Raw genomic sequence first — 17,039 nt, 5'->3', positions numbered from 1 at the left:
CTACCGTCTGTCGGGCAGTCAGGAATGTTACAGTTGCACTGAAACGTCTCCTGTACTCGTTTGTGGTGTTCCCCGGTCACAGACCCACAAGATTTATCAAAGAGGGATGCCACAAAGTTGTAGGTATCAGGATGACCAAAACTTAATTTATGATGTGGTGATACTTGAACTACTACTTAAATATTACATTTATTTTCAGGGTTCCCAGGCGTGATTGGCTATACAGATGGCACTCACATTCCAATCATTGCTCCTTCAGTAAATGAAGGAGACTATGTGAACAGGAAGTCTTTCCACAGCATTAATGTACAGGTACATAGTTCCCTGTAGCATGTCAAACTAACAAATTATTTCATCATAGTAATGGATGCTAATTTGTGTTCTCTGCACTGTGAAGATCATATGTGATGCTGCCAACATTATCACAAATGTGGAAGCCAAGTGGCCAGACTCTGTCCATGACTCACAAATATTCCGTGAATGTACACTGAGCACAAAATTTGGACATGGTGAGTTGAGAATACTTTAAAATATATAAAGACCAATTGCTTCAGGGACATTTGAACTGAAGTGTACCCTTCTGTCTTAGGAGAGTTCACTGGCTACTTGCTTGGTGATAGGGGGTATCCATGTTTACCCTATTTGCTTACCCCTTACTCTGACCCTGAACCGGGCCCACAGCAGCGATATAATCTGGCTAATTGCAGGACAAGAGCCAGAATTGAAATGACTATCGGAATGCTTAAGGCCCGGTTCCAGTGCCTGCAAAGACTCAGGGTCACCCCAGAAAGGGCATGTGACATTATTGTGGCATGTGTGATTCTTCACAACATTGCCACAATTAGAGGAGAACACTGTCCTTCTGAACCAAACATCAGCAGTGATCCAAACCATGAACATCCTGACCCTCCCACGGACATACAAGATGGAAGAGCAGTCAGAGACACCATATGTCACAATCATTTCTTTTGACCCATCACCTCAACATGTTGAAAGAAGAATAAACAGATTTTTTGTTCAACTGGCTTTATTGGTCGCCTGTGTTTCCTGTACACAAAGTATTAAAAGATGTAAACCTCATAAAGTGTCTCTGTTGCTTCCTCCTCTGTAACAGCTGTCAATGTTTCTTCATTATTTTCCTGTAGTAAATAAATAGACAACATTGCTGTTCTACTGTAAACTCATATAATCTGTGGAGTATTACTCACAACTGCATGTTGGTCTGGCTCAACAGGAGGCTGCACCAGATGCAGTACACCACCACCATCAACTGATAGAATATGAGGTTTATACAGGTCACTTATGACTTACAAGGGACCAAATGGCAATTAACAAACATACCAATCACCTTACACTTCATTGTCATTATGCTCTCAAAGACAACCAAGACTGAGGGAAGGCAAAATCAGTCGGAAAATAACTTCACTACAAAATAATCCATTATGGTAAAGAGTTTATCAAATGAATGAGCAGCACTGCAAAGGTGACTGTGAAGAAAGGATGTATGCACATCATGTATTATTTTGAATTCACCCCCTATGTAGGCACTTGTGTCTTGCGGGGTTATTGACTCAGAGGATGTCCCCGCAGAGATGCCTTCGGCCACAGGGCGCCCACTGTTTTGGCTGAGGGCCAACTGCTCAGCCTCTGTGAGTGGTGGTGGTGGAGGACCCCCACCTGTTTTTCGGGCCTCCGCTTTTTTTCTGTTGGCTATAACGGGTCACATTTGAGCATACAGAGTAAGCAAATATGTACTTGTAATGTGCTCAGATAATTTCAATAAGTGCTTACAGAAAGGAAATTAATGTAGCCTCTAACTGCAATTGATTTACATGGGACAAACAGACCAAGCACTATGGCTCATAATACAATTACACCTTACCTGTTTGGACTATATTTTTATATTTCATTTTTACTTGCTGCCAGGAACGTTTGGGGCCTGTTGGGTTGCACCTGCGCTCACATCACGTCACAAAATAAAATGTATAAAATAACAAATAAAATAACATATGATAAAATAACGTGTTAAATGGGTGGAAATCCCTCGATCAATGTTTATATTAACACTCACGCATTGACTCTGTCGGCTATGTTTTGCCATGCATGCTCACTTTCTTTTGCAGCTGTGGCTAACTTTACTTTTTTCCGCGGAATTTGCATGTTATCGGCATATGCTGCCATCAGAATTTCGGCCTCAAGCGCTGTAAGATACATTGACCGCGCCTTCTTTCCCTCCGTCTCCATGGTGACTCGCTTAATCTGTGCTCCGCTTATCAGGGCTTTATGTACCCTCGTCCGCGCGCTTCACTTGGGGTTAAAGCAGTTGACTGAACTAATTGTTATCAGCCTTTCTGAAACCGAATATTCCGAGTTGGACAGTTCGGGGTTACTCAACCCTGCGTATCGTTTTTCACTCTGAGTTTTCTAAACCGGCTTCCTGAAACAGGGCCCAGGTCTATCACATCGATCATATCTTGTGTTGTACAATGTGTGGTACAACACAAGTCTGTGGGGGGTGTGGTGACAGTGTGGGTACCTTTGATGGTGTGATGAAGCCCTGGGAATGTGACGAATCTTTCTGACCAACTGTGAAGTACTGACATCAGCTCATTTGATTTACAGCAGCCCTGCTGTGATAATACATGTGGGCTACGTACCAGTGGATATGTAAACGTAATGATGTATCAATAGCAGAATACCCATATGAGGTCCCGTATAATCTAAATATATACACACACACACATAACTAACCATCCACTCTGAGTTGATTTAAGTCTTATGTACATGTACATGAAGTACACGGACACACTGCACAGGTGGTTTCATGTCTGCGCAGCTGCTTTATACGTGTGCTGTGGGGAGTGGGCAGGCTAGGCAGAGTGTCTTAAAGAAGTATCTACACATCCAACCAATGGGGATCATTCCCTGTACATATGGAATATGTAACGGAGTGGAGAGAGAGTCTCGATGTGATAGAGAATAAATTATTTGACCAAAAAAAACCCAAAACACACACAGCACAAGAGCAAAAAGCATCTCAGCAGCTGTCTGCACTGTGGTGCACAGGTAATGATGTGAGCTTCTTTTCTCGCCGCCTGACCTGGGAAAGGTGGTGTTGCAGTAACTCAAACTCCAGGCCTCAACCCTACAGTGTCAGGACAGCTATGCATAAACCATGTAAAACAGAAGAGGCCCAATTTCCTTCACAATTATATGAAACAGTCATTGAGAAAATGATTACTTCAATTTATTGCTGAGAGGCTGTGAAGCCCAGAGTGTTTAATTAAATCCTAGTCTCATATTCTTTTTAAGCTGTGGAACACATTTTCCTGTTTCATTCATTCTCATAACTCACTCAGCTTTTCCTACACGTCAGAATCCTGCTCTGGAAAAACTCTGAGGAAGTTTAGTAGTCACTTCCTCAGCTGCTGCTAACACACACTGCAATCGCATGCAATCAGAAATGTGAACAGAGAGCAACTCTAACCCGAAGACAGTGTGAGTGCATATGGTTCCGTGAACAGCATGTTTCCTTCACTGGTGATGGTGGAAACATAGGGCAGACTTTAATGATAATGTTTCTACAACATTCTTCTTTAAAAATAAGAGAAATTTGAGTCAAACATAAGAACCCCTCATCGGGCCTGTGTGGTGAAGCTCACACATTTTATCAATGCATCAAAACAAGGAAATAAATGTTCTTCAAGTGTCTTCAGGCAAATGGCTGAGTCACCGACTCAGTTTCCTTCTTGACCCTCTTGTTGCCCTTTGCTCTTTGACCCCCGCTCCTCTTCAGGTGCTGCTCCTCCAGCCTTTGTTGTTTCCTCTGGAGGTACACCGCCACATTGTCAAAGGTCACCTTGTGCAGCTGCTCAAACCGGTTATTAGTCCTTAAGGAGGCTGGTATTTAAGAGAAGGTACAGTAAGTATATGTCTGCGTCAGTATATGAAAAATATAATAATACAGACAGATGTCCTGATGCAGGCTCAATCATCCAGGTAAGGAAATCCCAAAAGGTTGATTCTGTTCAACCCAACGTAGCGTTTTCAGCAGGAGAAACATATTGTCACTCATCCAGGTGACGTCTTCAGTCTCAGCTGACTGAAGGTTTCCAACTTTATAAACAGTACATTTGCACAATGACTGGAACCGGCCCACTGAATGAACAATGGGCTGGGAGGTCAGTTTCTTCATCAATAATTTGCAAATTTTAGGCAATTTGCAAATTGCCTAAAAATCTTAGAAATATGGTACCAGCCAGATGTTTACTCTGGGTTGTTTTGCCTTTGAGGAACCTTGGAGTCCTTTTTGACCAGGACATGTCCTTCAACGCACATATTAAACAAATATGTAAGACTGCGTTCTTCCATTTGTGCAACATCTCTAAAGTTAGAAATATCCTGTCTCAGAGTGACGCTGAAAAACTAGTTCATGCATTTATTACTTCCAGGCTGGACGACTGTAATTCATTATTATCAGGAAGTCCTAAAAACTCCCTGAAAAGCCTTCAGCTAATCCAAAATGCTGCAGCAAGAGTCCTGACAGGGACTAGAAAGAGAGAGCAGATTTCTCCTGTTTTGGCTTCCTGTTAAATCCAGAATTCAAAATCCTGCTCCTCACATACAAGGTCTTAAATAATCAGGCCCCATCTTATCTTAATGACCTTGTAGTACCATATCACTCTATTAGAGCACTTCGCTCTCGCTCTGCAGGCCTACTTGTTGTTCCTAGAGTATTTAAAAGTAGAATGGGAGGCAGAGCCTTCAGTTTTCAGGCCCCTCTTCTGTGGAACCAGCTTCCAGTTTGGATTCAGGAGACAGACACTATCTCTACTTTTAAGATTAGGCTTCAAACTTTCCTTTTTGCTAAAGCATATAGTTAGGGCTGGACCAGGTGACCCTGAATCCTCTCTTAGTTATGCTGCGACAGGTGTAGGCTGCCGGGGGATGATGCACTGAATGTTTCTTCACTCACCACGTGTGTTCATACACCTCTCTGCATGTAATCATTAGCTATTATTAAACTGTGGCTCTCCTGCACTGCGTGTCTTTTTGTCTTCCGCCCTTCACCCTAAAATGGTCGCAGCAGATGGACCCGCCCCTCCCTGACCCAGGGTCTGCCGGAGGTTTCTTCCTGCTAAAAGGGAGTTTTTCCTTCCTACCGTCGCCAAATCGTTTGCTCAGTCTGACTGTTGGGGTTTCTTTCTATTACTGTAGGGTCTTTAACAATATAAAGCACCTTCAGGCGATTTGTGTTGTGATTTGGCGCTAAATAAATAAAACTGAATTAAACTCACCTTCAAGTGTCTCCCAGTGTGGCCTGAAGGCTTTAGTCACTCTGTTAAGTTCAGGTACATGAACAACACACTAGAGAGACCCAGAGAGCAGACACGTCAGCCAGAGTCAACACACCCATACACATTTATGGGAGAGAATTAAACAGGGAATTAAACGATAGCAGCAGACTATATTTATGACTATATACACTGAAACACTGGCCAACATCCCTGGAAGAGAGAACAATACCATGGCAACCATAAAGGTACAGCTGTACTGCCCCATGTCATAGGATCTGATTCGCTGAGCCTGTGTTTCATCAGAGTTAGTGTATCACAAAGAACAAACTCGTTTTCAATACTTAAAACTATTGTCATATATCCAATATGGACCCTGGATGTGTCCAGTCTCCAATCTTGTGTATCCAGTGTATGAATGTAACCAATACAGAGACTCCAATCATCTGAAAATATCTGAGTGCAGTTTCTTCTCTACATATATTCATTATGAATTATGGCATTGTACCTCCCAGGAGCTGTGTGTCAGTGAGTAGATTTGAAGTGGTGCATCACTAGAGTCCATCAGCACCCACAGTCGTCCTTCGGGGTCAAAGTTCACGTCCAGGGGACAGCAGGGCAGGGAGATCCTGCTGTGTGGCACAAGCTTCTCCTTGCCCTTCTGAGTCAGTGTGAAAAGCTGGAGTATGGGCACGCTGAGAACACACGGGGCGCAAGCAAATCATCAGTGGGACCCCTCCGTAAGACTCTAGCTTTAATTCTGAAACTGGATTAACTACTACAGAGACTTGGCTTAGTCTCTGTAGACCACATTTTTTCCTGACAAAAGCCAGATGCTAACTAAATAAAAAGTAAAGCACAAGGATAGAAACTGTGATGAAATATACTGACACTTTTTGTCAATGTTTAGAAACGAGATCGAATCAGAACTAATGTGTAGCTGTGTAGAAAGGCGGCCATTCTTATATTTTGCTTGTTTTTATGTTATTGTATTTTTGCACACGTCTGTTGCTTGTGAAGCTCGCACAAGAATTTCACTCACATGTACTGTACCAGTGTACCTGCACATGTGATGTGACAATCAAAGTGATTTGATTTGAAGTGCTTGGTGTTGGCTCTGCAGTAACATTTCCTGTTACAAAGCACAGCAGTGTTTTATGTAGCTTACGTGTGTAGCCCATTTAATTAAACACTTTTACATAACGTCTTATTTGATAGTGCAATTCACATTGGTGCCCTGCGCGAATGCACAGGATGGGTTTAAAGTTGCTGTAGGTGGGAGCTGGCAGCTAAACATAGACAGTGGGTCCCAGGACTGTCAGCAGGATGGAGAGTGCAACTGATTCTGATAACAAAACTAAAGGTGAAGAATGTTTGATCTAATGTTTGGAGAAATCGTTATAAACAAAGAAAGTAAAGGTAAAGAGCTGGACTTTGCTGCACTTCTCACAACACACAAAGTGCTTGTGTTTAGTTTTCAGTCTTGTGACTGACCCTGGTGGGCAAAACATTACTCCATTGTGACCACAGTACCACAGTCGGTGGTACTGCAGGACAAAATGTTTTGTTATTTCCTCATCTGTCTTGAGCCCAGACTACTTGGATTATCTATCAATGGAGGAAAAAACGAACACATGCATAGAAACTACGACTTTTGGGGAAGTGTGATCCATATTCTTCCCCAGCAGCTTTATTTAAATCCCTGAAAATGGCATCTCTCACAGAGTGACATATACAGCCATGATAGCAGCCTTCAAAGTAAGGACAGCAACATGTAATTTTGATCTGGATGGTTAAATAGTGCCATCATGTAGGAGGTGAAGAAGAAATGTTTCATCGTTAAAGCAAAGGTAAGCCTTACATAACTAGCTTAAACCAACTACCACACATAAGCTAGCTACTCCTCAGCCTCTTCCTCGGAAGCCTAAACAGAATCGCTCAGTGCACCACTCCACACGTCCATCTGGCCTTTACTTGGAGTTTCTATCAGATTTCTCAGGTTTTTTTTAAATCCGATTTAGTGCTTAGATTAAATTAAAGAATTATTGTGGGTGATTTTAAAATCCATCTCAACACAGCATTTAATCTATTAAAATATAAGAAATAGCTGTAATATATACAAATAGCTTAATTATAAATATCAAGACTATAACGGAGGTGAAAGAGATTTTACTCCAACCTGTAAAACTTCATTTGTTATTTTACTGTAGAGCAAAAGGGTAAAACTGCTGCACTGTGTATTATATAGAAGAGTTGTACAGAGAGACACAGGCAGGAATCATTTCCTGTGTCGCTCAGTGGTGCATTATGGGTAATCTGTCTCACTGAATGTGCTCCTGTGACTGGCCAGCACGTCACAGAGTGGGTGGGAGGTATAGTCCACCGCCTGCCACTGAGCATGATGATAAATGTATTTGTTGTTCCATTACTCATTTTTCCTTTAATTTGGCGCTCATCTGGTTAAATTTGTAAAGTTGTATATAGTGCACAGTCCAACAACAACAGAGTCACACACGGGGACTCACCTGTCACACTGCACAGCTACATACTGACCGTCACTCGAGCTGGTAATTCGGCACACTGTTGTATCCTGAGCATTGAAATGAAAAAAACAAACAAACATACGTTGGATTGGTTCACTCTGACTACTTGGCCTTTTAACAAAGCGACTTGTTTCGACAGTCCCAGGATTTCTAATATGAAAATGTTTGGTTGGTGAGATAAATCCACAGGTCTTTTTCAGCAGTTTCCCCAACGCCTCGTGACAACTGTCATGATGATCCATGGATTTAACTGTAAAAACGTTCAGATGCCTCCTAAAGCTGTACAGCAGCAAACAGACAACTGTCAAGAAGTAAGAAATGTTTCAGACTTGGATGTCTCTGAACAGGTTTCAGTGATGTGCTACACTGACACCTGTGTCTGAAACGGAGAGAAAAGTGCTACAAATGTCTACCGTATGATCCATCAGCAAAAACTAGGAAGTGTGCAATGATTTGTGTGTAATGTCTAAGGACTCACAAGCGTGTGCTTTAATCTGCATGCAAATACTAACCAATTTGAGCACACACAAACCAATTTTACAAATGCGTGTACCCAAAGTGATCACAGTTCAAGTTCAGCTTCATAAATCGGATCATTTTTCTCTGAAAAAGCCGTCTGTGCGTGCACATGTGTAAAACTACACACACTTCCCTTTCGCTCACAACATCTTAAATGCAAGTGGACGAATCGCCTCACACGCACAGATCACTTTGCACGCCCATGTAGGGTTGTGAGACACACTGCCAGCTTCGCACAGATCCACACAAATGTGTTCAAGTCCCAGTGTGAAGCTCGGCCTTCTGCTTTCTTTTTCCAAAAAAGTGGACATTTCTTTCTCTAAATAAACAAAAAAGCTCTACTAGAAAACAGATTTGCCAATTACAGACACTACACCAGGGGTAGGCAACTCCAGGCCTCGAGTGCCGGTGTCCTGCAGGTTTTAGATGTGTCCATGACCCATCACAGCTGATTTAAAGGGCTAAATCACTCCTCAGCATTTCTGAAGTTCTCCAGAGGCCTGGTAATGAACTAATCATTTGATTCAGGTGTGTTAACCCAGGGTGCAATCTAAAACCTGCAGGACACCGGCACCCGAGGCCTGGAGTTGCCTACCCCTGCACTACACAGTTCAAAGATTAACAAATGGCTCAGCTGCTTCTACATGCTGGGCGTTTTTCTGCAGGGAAAAGTGCACAGCTGCAGAGGGAACATCATATCTATACAGAACATCACTGTGGCTCAACTGGAAGAGTACGTGTATATTTTCAATATAGATATAATCCAGGTAATGTGTGATAGCACTTTGAAATTAGGTTACCATTTTCTGATAAAAGCAGGCTAACATTGATATTAGCTTAATATAAATCCCAAACACTTCAGGATGTAGCAGCAGGTTATTCAAACCATATATTAATCTTTAAAGTTTACTGTCTACAGTCTGTAATATGTAAACCTATGCTTTCTAGTAGAAGGATCATTATAGGCCACTTTATGGCCATATACAAAATACAGGTATGAGTGGAAGCCCAGATGTCCCAGTTTTACACCGGGACTTGAACGCAGGTTACATTTATGTGCACAGGAAGCTTTTTGAAAGAAAATGATGATTCATGAAGCTGAACTTAATAAATCCTGTGTAAATCATCACCAACAGAACTGAAACACATGCAGTCCTCAGATGTCACACACATCACTGCACACTTTAGTTTATATGCTATGCATTTTTAACACTTCTGAGGCAATTTCTCTCCATCCAGCTACATCGTGCAGCTTTAGAGAAGCCACACAGGTTAGGTTAGGCTGAACCTGTGTTGTAGCCTCAGTGTTACAGGATGAAACACACTGGATACCTTGTCTTTGTCAGCCTCAGAGCTTGTGGTCTCGTCAAGCTGTCTGAGGTCCAAACTCTGCAGCTCAGAACCAGATTCATAGTCCCACAGCTTCAACGTCCCATCCTGGTGAAGAAGCACACTGACACTCAAACTGCACAGTCAAAGTACTTCAATAAAATCCAACCCCAGCAAATGTGCATTTTTGCTGTTTTGACTTGTTATTTTTTCCAATCTCATTCACATGATTTGTTCATCAGTAGAGTACAGCGTGTCAAAAGACACAAAACAAGACATTGTTTCAATAAAACACATTTATGACCCTTCTATTCTATGACCACTCTTTTTTTTAATGTTGATGTAGAGTGAAGCTCATGGAGAACTGCCCATGACAGGTAACAATGGCCTGACATGCTTTACAACAGTGGGACAAACTGTGAGAAAACTCATACATAGGGGTGGGCGATAGAAACGATATACGATAGAAACGATATAAATTTGGCCAACGATAGAGATTTTAACTATACCGCTCTATCACCATAGCGCATGTTGATGATGTCATCAAGCTGCGCCTGTTTTGGTCGAAAGCATCGCAGCGGCTACAACCATCATCATCTGCAAATTATGCCGACAGTCACAGCAAAGAGATGAAGCACTTTTGAAATATGGGGAAAGCCAAAAACTGCGCTTCCTCCACTTCCGTAACATTGATTCATTAATGTTGAATTCTCTTGCAGCTACTCTGTTCCCATGTTGCTGCAGTATATTAATAACTAACCTCGTATTGTGGATGAATAATCTTAGTTGTCCAGACTGAAGTTTGGCCCGTGTACAGCATCCTGCTATGCGACTGCATTTGTCCCTGACCACCAGAATCCCTCACGTTAACTTTTATCAGTGGAAAAAAAGTTGGCGTTCAGCCTCCAGCTTCACTGTGCTAATGTTATGCTAACATAGCTGTGTCGCTAGCAATCAGGTAGCACATCATTATATAGCAGGTAGTCCAACTTCAGTAACCCTGCAAACGCCACTGCTGTTTAGTTTTCTGTCTTCATTTATGTTGGAAGTGGTAGCAGAGCTGTACGTTTGAATTAGTTTCAGAAATCTCTCAGTCAGAACATGCTATGTCATGTTTAGGTGTAAACTAGCGAGCTAACTTCCTGTTAACTTCTACAGTTAACAGGAAGTGAAAACAGAAATTTAATAAATTCTGTTTTCATGGATGCCTGGATGTTAAACTTAATTGTTACACCCGATAAAGCAGCAACGCTGATGATTTTATTAAAGATGAAAGAATTTAGACCATTTTTAACTCTCAGTGTTTGTTTGACTTTGGGACCTGAATCGGACGGAGTTTTGGACCCAGCTTACTCCACGAAGCTCCTCACTACGGCAGCCGTAATGCTCTGACAATCCATCAAGCAGTGCGGCTTACCAAAGTTGTACTAAAACATTTTTTAACAGATTTCTGCAGCCAAAATCTGTTCAAGGTCAGTAAGCACAACCGGAATTCATACATAAGGAACACTCTTGATTTTTGAGAAAATTAAAGGATTTTAAGTCCTTACAGTGTGGAAAATACGTTATACAGAAGAAGAGAATATATCGCGTTACATATCGTTACTGCACATGCTTCAAATTATATCACGATATGAATTTTAGGCCATATCGCCCAGCCCTACTCATACATATACTGGGAGAACACGCAGACTTCATGTTAGATGTCACGTACCCCTGATCCAGACAGAAGCCAGTGTGGATGTGCTGACAGGATCTGCAGGGCGCTGACAAACCTGAGAGAACACATAAAAAACACTGAAGCAAACCTCACCTACACGCTGCTACAGTGAAACCGTGCACAGACAGTGTTCTCCCTTTCTGTTAACACACTCACTGACGATGTCCCAGGCAGAAGGACTGGATGTTGTATGGAGACCTGAGATGGCTCACTCTGATCTTCTCATCACGGTCAGCTGTGATGATGTACTTGTCATCCAGCGCCACTGTCTGAAAGACGGCACAAGAGCATCTTTAGCAGACATTCTGATAAAAAATACACTGATGACTACCCAACGGCAGATTTCAGTGCAGTATGTTGTCAGACAGCTGCCACTAAAGGCAAGAGCAACATGCTATAAATGACTGATGGAAACGCATACATAAAACACACATACTGCTAACATGTTTGTTTATCCACCGTGAGGAATCAGCAGCCAAAACACTTCTTTTGATAGACTTATTTATAAGGCACTGAATGATAGTGGTGTTTCTTACTAGAGCTAGCAGCATAGATAGGTGGCCCATCTTCAGCTCGCCTTCTTTCTGTGGCTCAACCACCGAGAACACGTACACATCTCCTGATTTGTCCGCCACCAGCAGCTCCTCCTCAGCCTGGGTGAACACCAGGGACGTGCACCTCCTCACCACCCACCTGTTAGACACACAGCGCCGTTCTGAACACTTCCGTGCAGTAGATGAAGCTACTGAAACTGAGTGACAGAGGTGAAGTCATACCTGATGCTGATGTAGTGCCATGAAGGCTCACAGCGAAACAGAACTAGTCTCTTGTTGTCATCAGTCAGTGCCAGGAGCTTTCCAGATGGAGATACAGCAAAGGCGAGGACTTTATCACTTCCTGTTTCTTCTGAGGAACCACCATCACTGATGAACAGAGCAGATACGTTATAGCTATATCCTAAAGCCTGACGGAAACTTCTGTGAGATTTCCCACAGCAGTCTAAATGCTGCATAAATCTGCTTCTACTCTGCGTCTATTTTTCTCTTGTTCATATTCTTATTTTCATTTGCACAATACAAACACATTACCAGCCCATTTATACCTGTTCTTCTCATCCTTTGTATTCTTAGGCTTCTTCTCAGCAGTGCTGCAGTCAAACACAAATGGATCTCTGTGATCAAGGAGAGTAAATCAGTTACAATTCCATCTGAAATTTTACTGCCCGTTATCCACTCAACAATCATATATTTCAGCAGCAATAAAGTAACAGGACAGCTGGCAGATGACTTGTTTCTGTGTTCTTATTATTTAAAAGTGTCACATTTGGATTTAGTTCATGTTAATTTGTCCCAACACAAGTTGCTGATGCAAATGAAATAATACTTTCATTAGGCTGGTAAAGAAAAAAAAGCTTATAGGAGAGCAAACACCTAAACATCCATCCATCCATCTTCATCCGCTTTGTCCGGGGCCGGGTCGCGGGGGCAGCAGCCTAAGCAAAGAGGCCCAGACCTCCCTCTCCCCAGCCACCTCCTCCAGCTTATCCGGGGGAATACCAAGGCGTTCCCAGGCCAGCCGAGAGATATAATCTCTGTAGCGTGTCCTGGGTCTGCCCCGGGGCCTCCTCCCGGTGGGACATGCCTGGAACACCTCACCCAGGAGGCGCCCAGGGGGCATCCTCGCCAGATGCCCGAACCACCTCAGCTGGCTCCTTTCGATGTGGAGCAGCTGCTCTACTCTGAGCCCCTCCCGGATGGTCGAACTTCTCACCCTATCTCTAAGGGAGAGGCCAGCCACCCTTCGGAGGAAGCTCATTTCTGCCGCTTGTATCCGCGATCTCGTTCTTTCGGTCACTACCAACAGCTCGTGGCCATAGGTGAGGGTAGGGACGTAGATCGACCGGTAAATTGAGAGCTTCGCTTTTACACTCAGCTCCCTCTTCACCACGACGGACCGGTGCAGCGTCTGCATTACTGCAGCTGCAGCCCCAATCAGTCTGTCGATCTCCGGCTCCCTTCTCCCATCACTCGCGAACAAGACCCCGAGATACTTGAACTCCTCCACTTGTGGCAGGAACTCATCCCCGACCCGGAGTGGGCACTCCACCCTTTTCCGGCTGAGAACCATGGCCTCAGATTTGGAGGTGCTGATCCTCATTCCCGCTGCTTCACACTCGGCTGCGAACCGTTCCAGTGCGGGCAGTGGCTGAAGCAAAAACTTGGGTGTGGGAGGAGTTCGGAGAGGCCATGGAAAAAGACTTTCGGACTGCCTCGAAGAGATTCTGGCAAACCGTCAGGCGTCTCAGGAGGGGAAAGCGGTGCTCTACCTGCACTGTGTATAGTGCTGGCGGAGCGCTGCTGACGTCGACTGAGAAAATTGTCAGGCGGTGGAAGGAATACTTCGAGGACCTCCTTAATCCCACTGACACGTCTTCCGAGGAGGAAGCAGAGTCTGGGGATGAGGGGAATGACCCGCCAATTTCCGGGGGCGAGGTCACTGAGGCAGTTAAACAACTCCTTGGTGGCAGAGCTCCTGGTGTTGATGAGGTCCGCCCCGAGTTCCTGAAGGCTCTGGATGTTGTAGGGCTGTCCTGGTTGACACGCCTCTGCAATGTTGCGTGGAGATCAGGGGCAGTACCTGTGGACTGGAAGACCGGGGTGGTGGTCCCCATCTTTAAGAAAGGGGACCGGAGGGTGTGTTCCAACTACAGGGGGATCACACTCCTCAGCCTCCCTGGGAAAGTCTATGCCAGGGTGCTGGAAAGGAGAGTTCGTCCGTTAGTCGAACCTCGGATACAGGAGGAACACCTAAACATGTACCAACAATTTGTTACTTTTTAGCATGTTATCTGTAGATAGCAACACTTAAAGAGGAGCAGAAAGAAATCACAGGCTGCCAGATACCAAGCAAACCTAGGCCTCTGTAACAAGAGCTCAGTGTTTCATATACAGACAGCTCAACCAGGAGAGCTACAGCAGTATTTTCCAGATGTCCAAAGTCAAAAGATGCCATCATGAATGTACTCAGAGGTTTGAAGCAGCTGAAGGTGGTGGCAGGCGGCAGAGCATCTCAGAGGAGGAAACTATTCGCTAATGTTCATCGGTTCCAGACTTCAAGCAGTCTTTGACGCAGAGGATGTTAATCTAATGTTCAAATAACCCTCATAACTTTGCCGGCTCAGTTTCTGTTGAGCCTGTGGAAATGGAGGAACCCCTTTAATTAAAGCTGAGAGCTTTCAGCTTGTTTTACATCACTTCCCCTGTTGGTGTTTGCAGGAGCAACACTGCAAAAATGTGATCCCCGTACACGTTTTTGTGGAACCAAGTGTAATTCGTAAGTGGCGGTTTTTATCATTTGAAACCATCGTTGTGTCATGATTTATATATCTCTACACAATAAACAAGAGTTACCCCATATTCACAGATTTTCTTGTATGATTATCCACAAGTATAGATTGAGCAAGGAGAGCGCTTGGTTGGGTGGGGTGTAAGGGTAACAGCACTTTCTTTAAACAGTATAATTAAGTATGACCTCCTATTTTAGAAAGCCCTAAAAGCAAGCTAACCATACGTCCATGTCCCAGTGTATTCGCTCTAACGTGAAGAGCTGCGAGCATTTCTAACACGGAGCCAATGAAAGAGATTTAAAGTCAAACCTGGTTTCCTTTGTATGCACTGCAAACAGTTTTTTGTCGCAGGTGATAATAATCCAGTTTCCACAAAAACCTACAGCACTCATGATGCTTAACGCGACTGGGCACCCATGTGTGCGACGGGAAACTGCCGTATTTTGTCGCGTACGAAATACGTCACGGAACGCCCCTTGAGTACGGGACGCACATAAGAAGCGCGGCCGTGTCCACAGGAGAAGAAGTACGAGTAAAAATAACTTTAAAATCGGAGCAAAACCTTGAAAATTAAGATTTAAAGACTGCTCATACTTCCAGCACAGGTAGCGCTTAGCTTGAAAGGCGGGGAAGTTTATTATTGAGGTATTTTAACATTGCTGTGATGCTGCTGTTCAGGTTTAGGGTCTGTTGTTTTAGTGAATGGCTCATTGTGCCCAGCGCACGCAGGCTGTACAGAAATATGTACAACAGCTCGAGCACTGGGGCCTGGCAGCATGGCAGCCCCACCCTGTCAACATGGCATCTGTTGTTACAGTTTTGCTCATATCCATCATACCCACGGGGATACCCACAGTGAATACTTTTTTAAACGGCATTTGTGGGAAACTTGCACCATGTCACTGAGATGGCATCCAGCCACAGGGAGGGATACACGGGGCAACGCAAGCAAGCTCTAAATGAAACAGTTTCCCTTGTGAAATAGAGCAAGATGCTGGTGAAAATTCTCCATAAGACCCAGTGACAGAGAAGCCTCATAAGAAACTGGGTCTGTTGTCAGCTGTGGCTGTGGCTCAAATAGTAAAGCAAGCTGGAAGGTTGGTGGATGAATCCCTTGCCCCTCCTGTCCTGTGTCAAAGTATCTTTGAGCAAGATGCTGAACCCTGAGTTGCCCCCAGTATGTCCAAAAGAGTATATGTATGTGAATGTTAGGGTATGAGTGACTGTGTTACTCCCTCTCCATGGCAACCAAGGGACCCGGGGGATTGCATCCAAAGCTGGTACAGCTCCACCCTCGCTGGGAGACAGACTGACCTGTACTTTGATTTTTCCCCCTTTTTTGAACATACTGCACCCTTTTATTTATGTCTGTGACAGCGTTGTTCTGCACCTCTTTGTGCAGGATGGCTTGACACATCGGCGCAGTTGGCAACAACTGAGGCAAAACACTTTTTATCGTAATGTCTCTGTGGACCCTGTTGGTGGGACACCTGGTCCTCAGATGCCTGGAAAGGAGGACCCTTAAAGCCTACATTAGCTTTTTCTCAATTCAGGAGCTGCATCCTTCGGGGGACCCGGCCTTCACAGTCTACGTGGGCCAAGTCCTCCGAAGACTGAGAATGCTGGAAGTGAGTGGCTGTGAAAGGGGACGGTCTAGCCTTCAGATTTGTGTCACCAGCTGTCTCAGTGGAGTTTAATAGACTCAGCCGTCTGCTCCTTGTTACTTAAAATATAACAGGACACTGGAGTAAATTCTCTACCAACTCCAAAAGTAGAAAAGTTGTAACACTGTGTAAAATATAAATAAAAACAGAATACAGTAATTCATGATTATAATTTCTCATTTTGAATTTGATGGCAGCGTCAGCTCTTCGAAGTTGGGGTGGGGAGAACAAAAAGCTGGAAAAGTAAGTGACATCAAAAGAAATATCTTTTGCCACTGATTATGTTAACTGGCCAGGTCAGTGACATGATTGGGTATAAAAAGAGCAGCTAATGCATAATTTATGGTCCCAGAAACACGTCTGTCTACATACATGTTCTAACAGCAAGAGCAAGCTGTTCACCCACTTCAGATGTGCTCCCATGAAAGCCTTTAAGATCCTAATTGTACATCGCTGGGAGCAGATGTAAAACTAAATACAGCAAGAAAAGCATAGACAGCATCTGTCGTGGACATTTTTTCATTACAATTAACAGTCAGTTTCACTTCAGCTCTCCAGGTACTTTCGTATATCTTCCCTCTTCACCGCCCTGGCTGCTTACTTTGTACAGCACAAGCAACAGTG

At 43.8% G+C, this 17,039-nt stretch overlaps 1 protein-coding gene across 1 annotated transcript; it reads right to left on the bottom strand.

Annotated features, from left to right (window-relative positions):
* Positions 1–3,225: 3,225 nt before the first annotated feature.
* wdr4 (WD repeat domain 4) lies at positions 3,226–15,220 on the bottom strand. The gene is made up of 11 exons (XM_004571966.5): positions 15,061–15,220; positions 12,508–12,576; positions 12,182–12,328; positions 11,942–12,098; positions 11,562–11,674; positions 11,400–11,460; positions 9,689–9,793; positions 7,820–7,884; positions 5,803–5,989; positions 5,298–5,367; positions 3,226–3,900 (listed from the first exon to the last, which is right to left on the bottom strand). The coding sequence occupies exons 1-11, from the start codon at positions 15,141–15,143 to the stop codon at positions 3,713–3,715; spliced, it is 1,245 nt and encodes a 414-aa protein (XP_004572023.1). The 5' UTR covers positions 15,144–15,220; the 3' UTR covers positions 3,226–3,712.
* Positions 15,221–17,039: the final 1,819 nt, after the last annotated feature.

This window comes from Maylandia zebra, linkage group LG16 (assembly GCF_041146795.1).
Source record: "Maylandia zebra isolate NMK-2024a linkage group LG16, Mzebra_GT3a, whole genome shotgun sequence".
In the NCBI taxonomy this organism is placed as follows: domain Eukaryota; kingdom Metazoa; phylum Chordata; class Actinopteri; order Cichliformes; family Cichlidae; genus Maylandia; species Maylandia zebra.
The sequence above is the reverse complement of the archived record's forward strand: the minus strand, read 5'-3'. Positions and strand labels throughout refer to the sequence as shown.

What these genes read in the sequence shown, in the direction of transcription:
- wdr4 (XM_004571966.5), bottom strand. Translation starts at nt 15,143, where the DNA reads ATGAGTGCTGTAGGTTTTTGTGGAAACTGGATTATTATCACCTGCGAC. An exon ending in GTGCATACAAAGGAAACCAG is followed by an intron (nt 12,577 to 15,060) that starts GTTTGACTTTAA and finishes CCTTGATCACAG; the next exon opens with AGATCCATTTGTGTTTGACT. An exon ending in TTCTGCCTGGGACATCGTCA is followed by an intron (nt 11,461 to 11,561) that starts GTGAGTGTGTTA and finishes GTGTTCTCTCAG; the next exon opens with GTTTGTCAGCGCCCTGCAGA.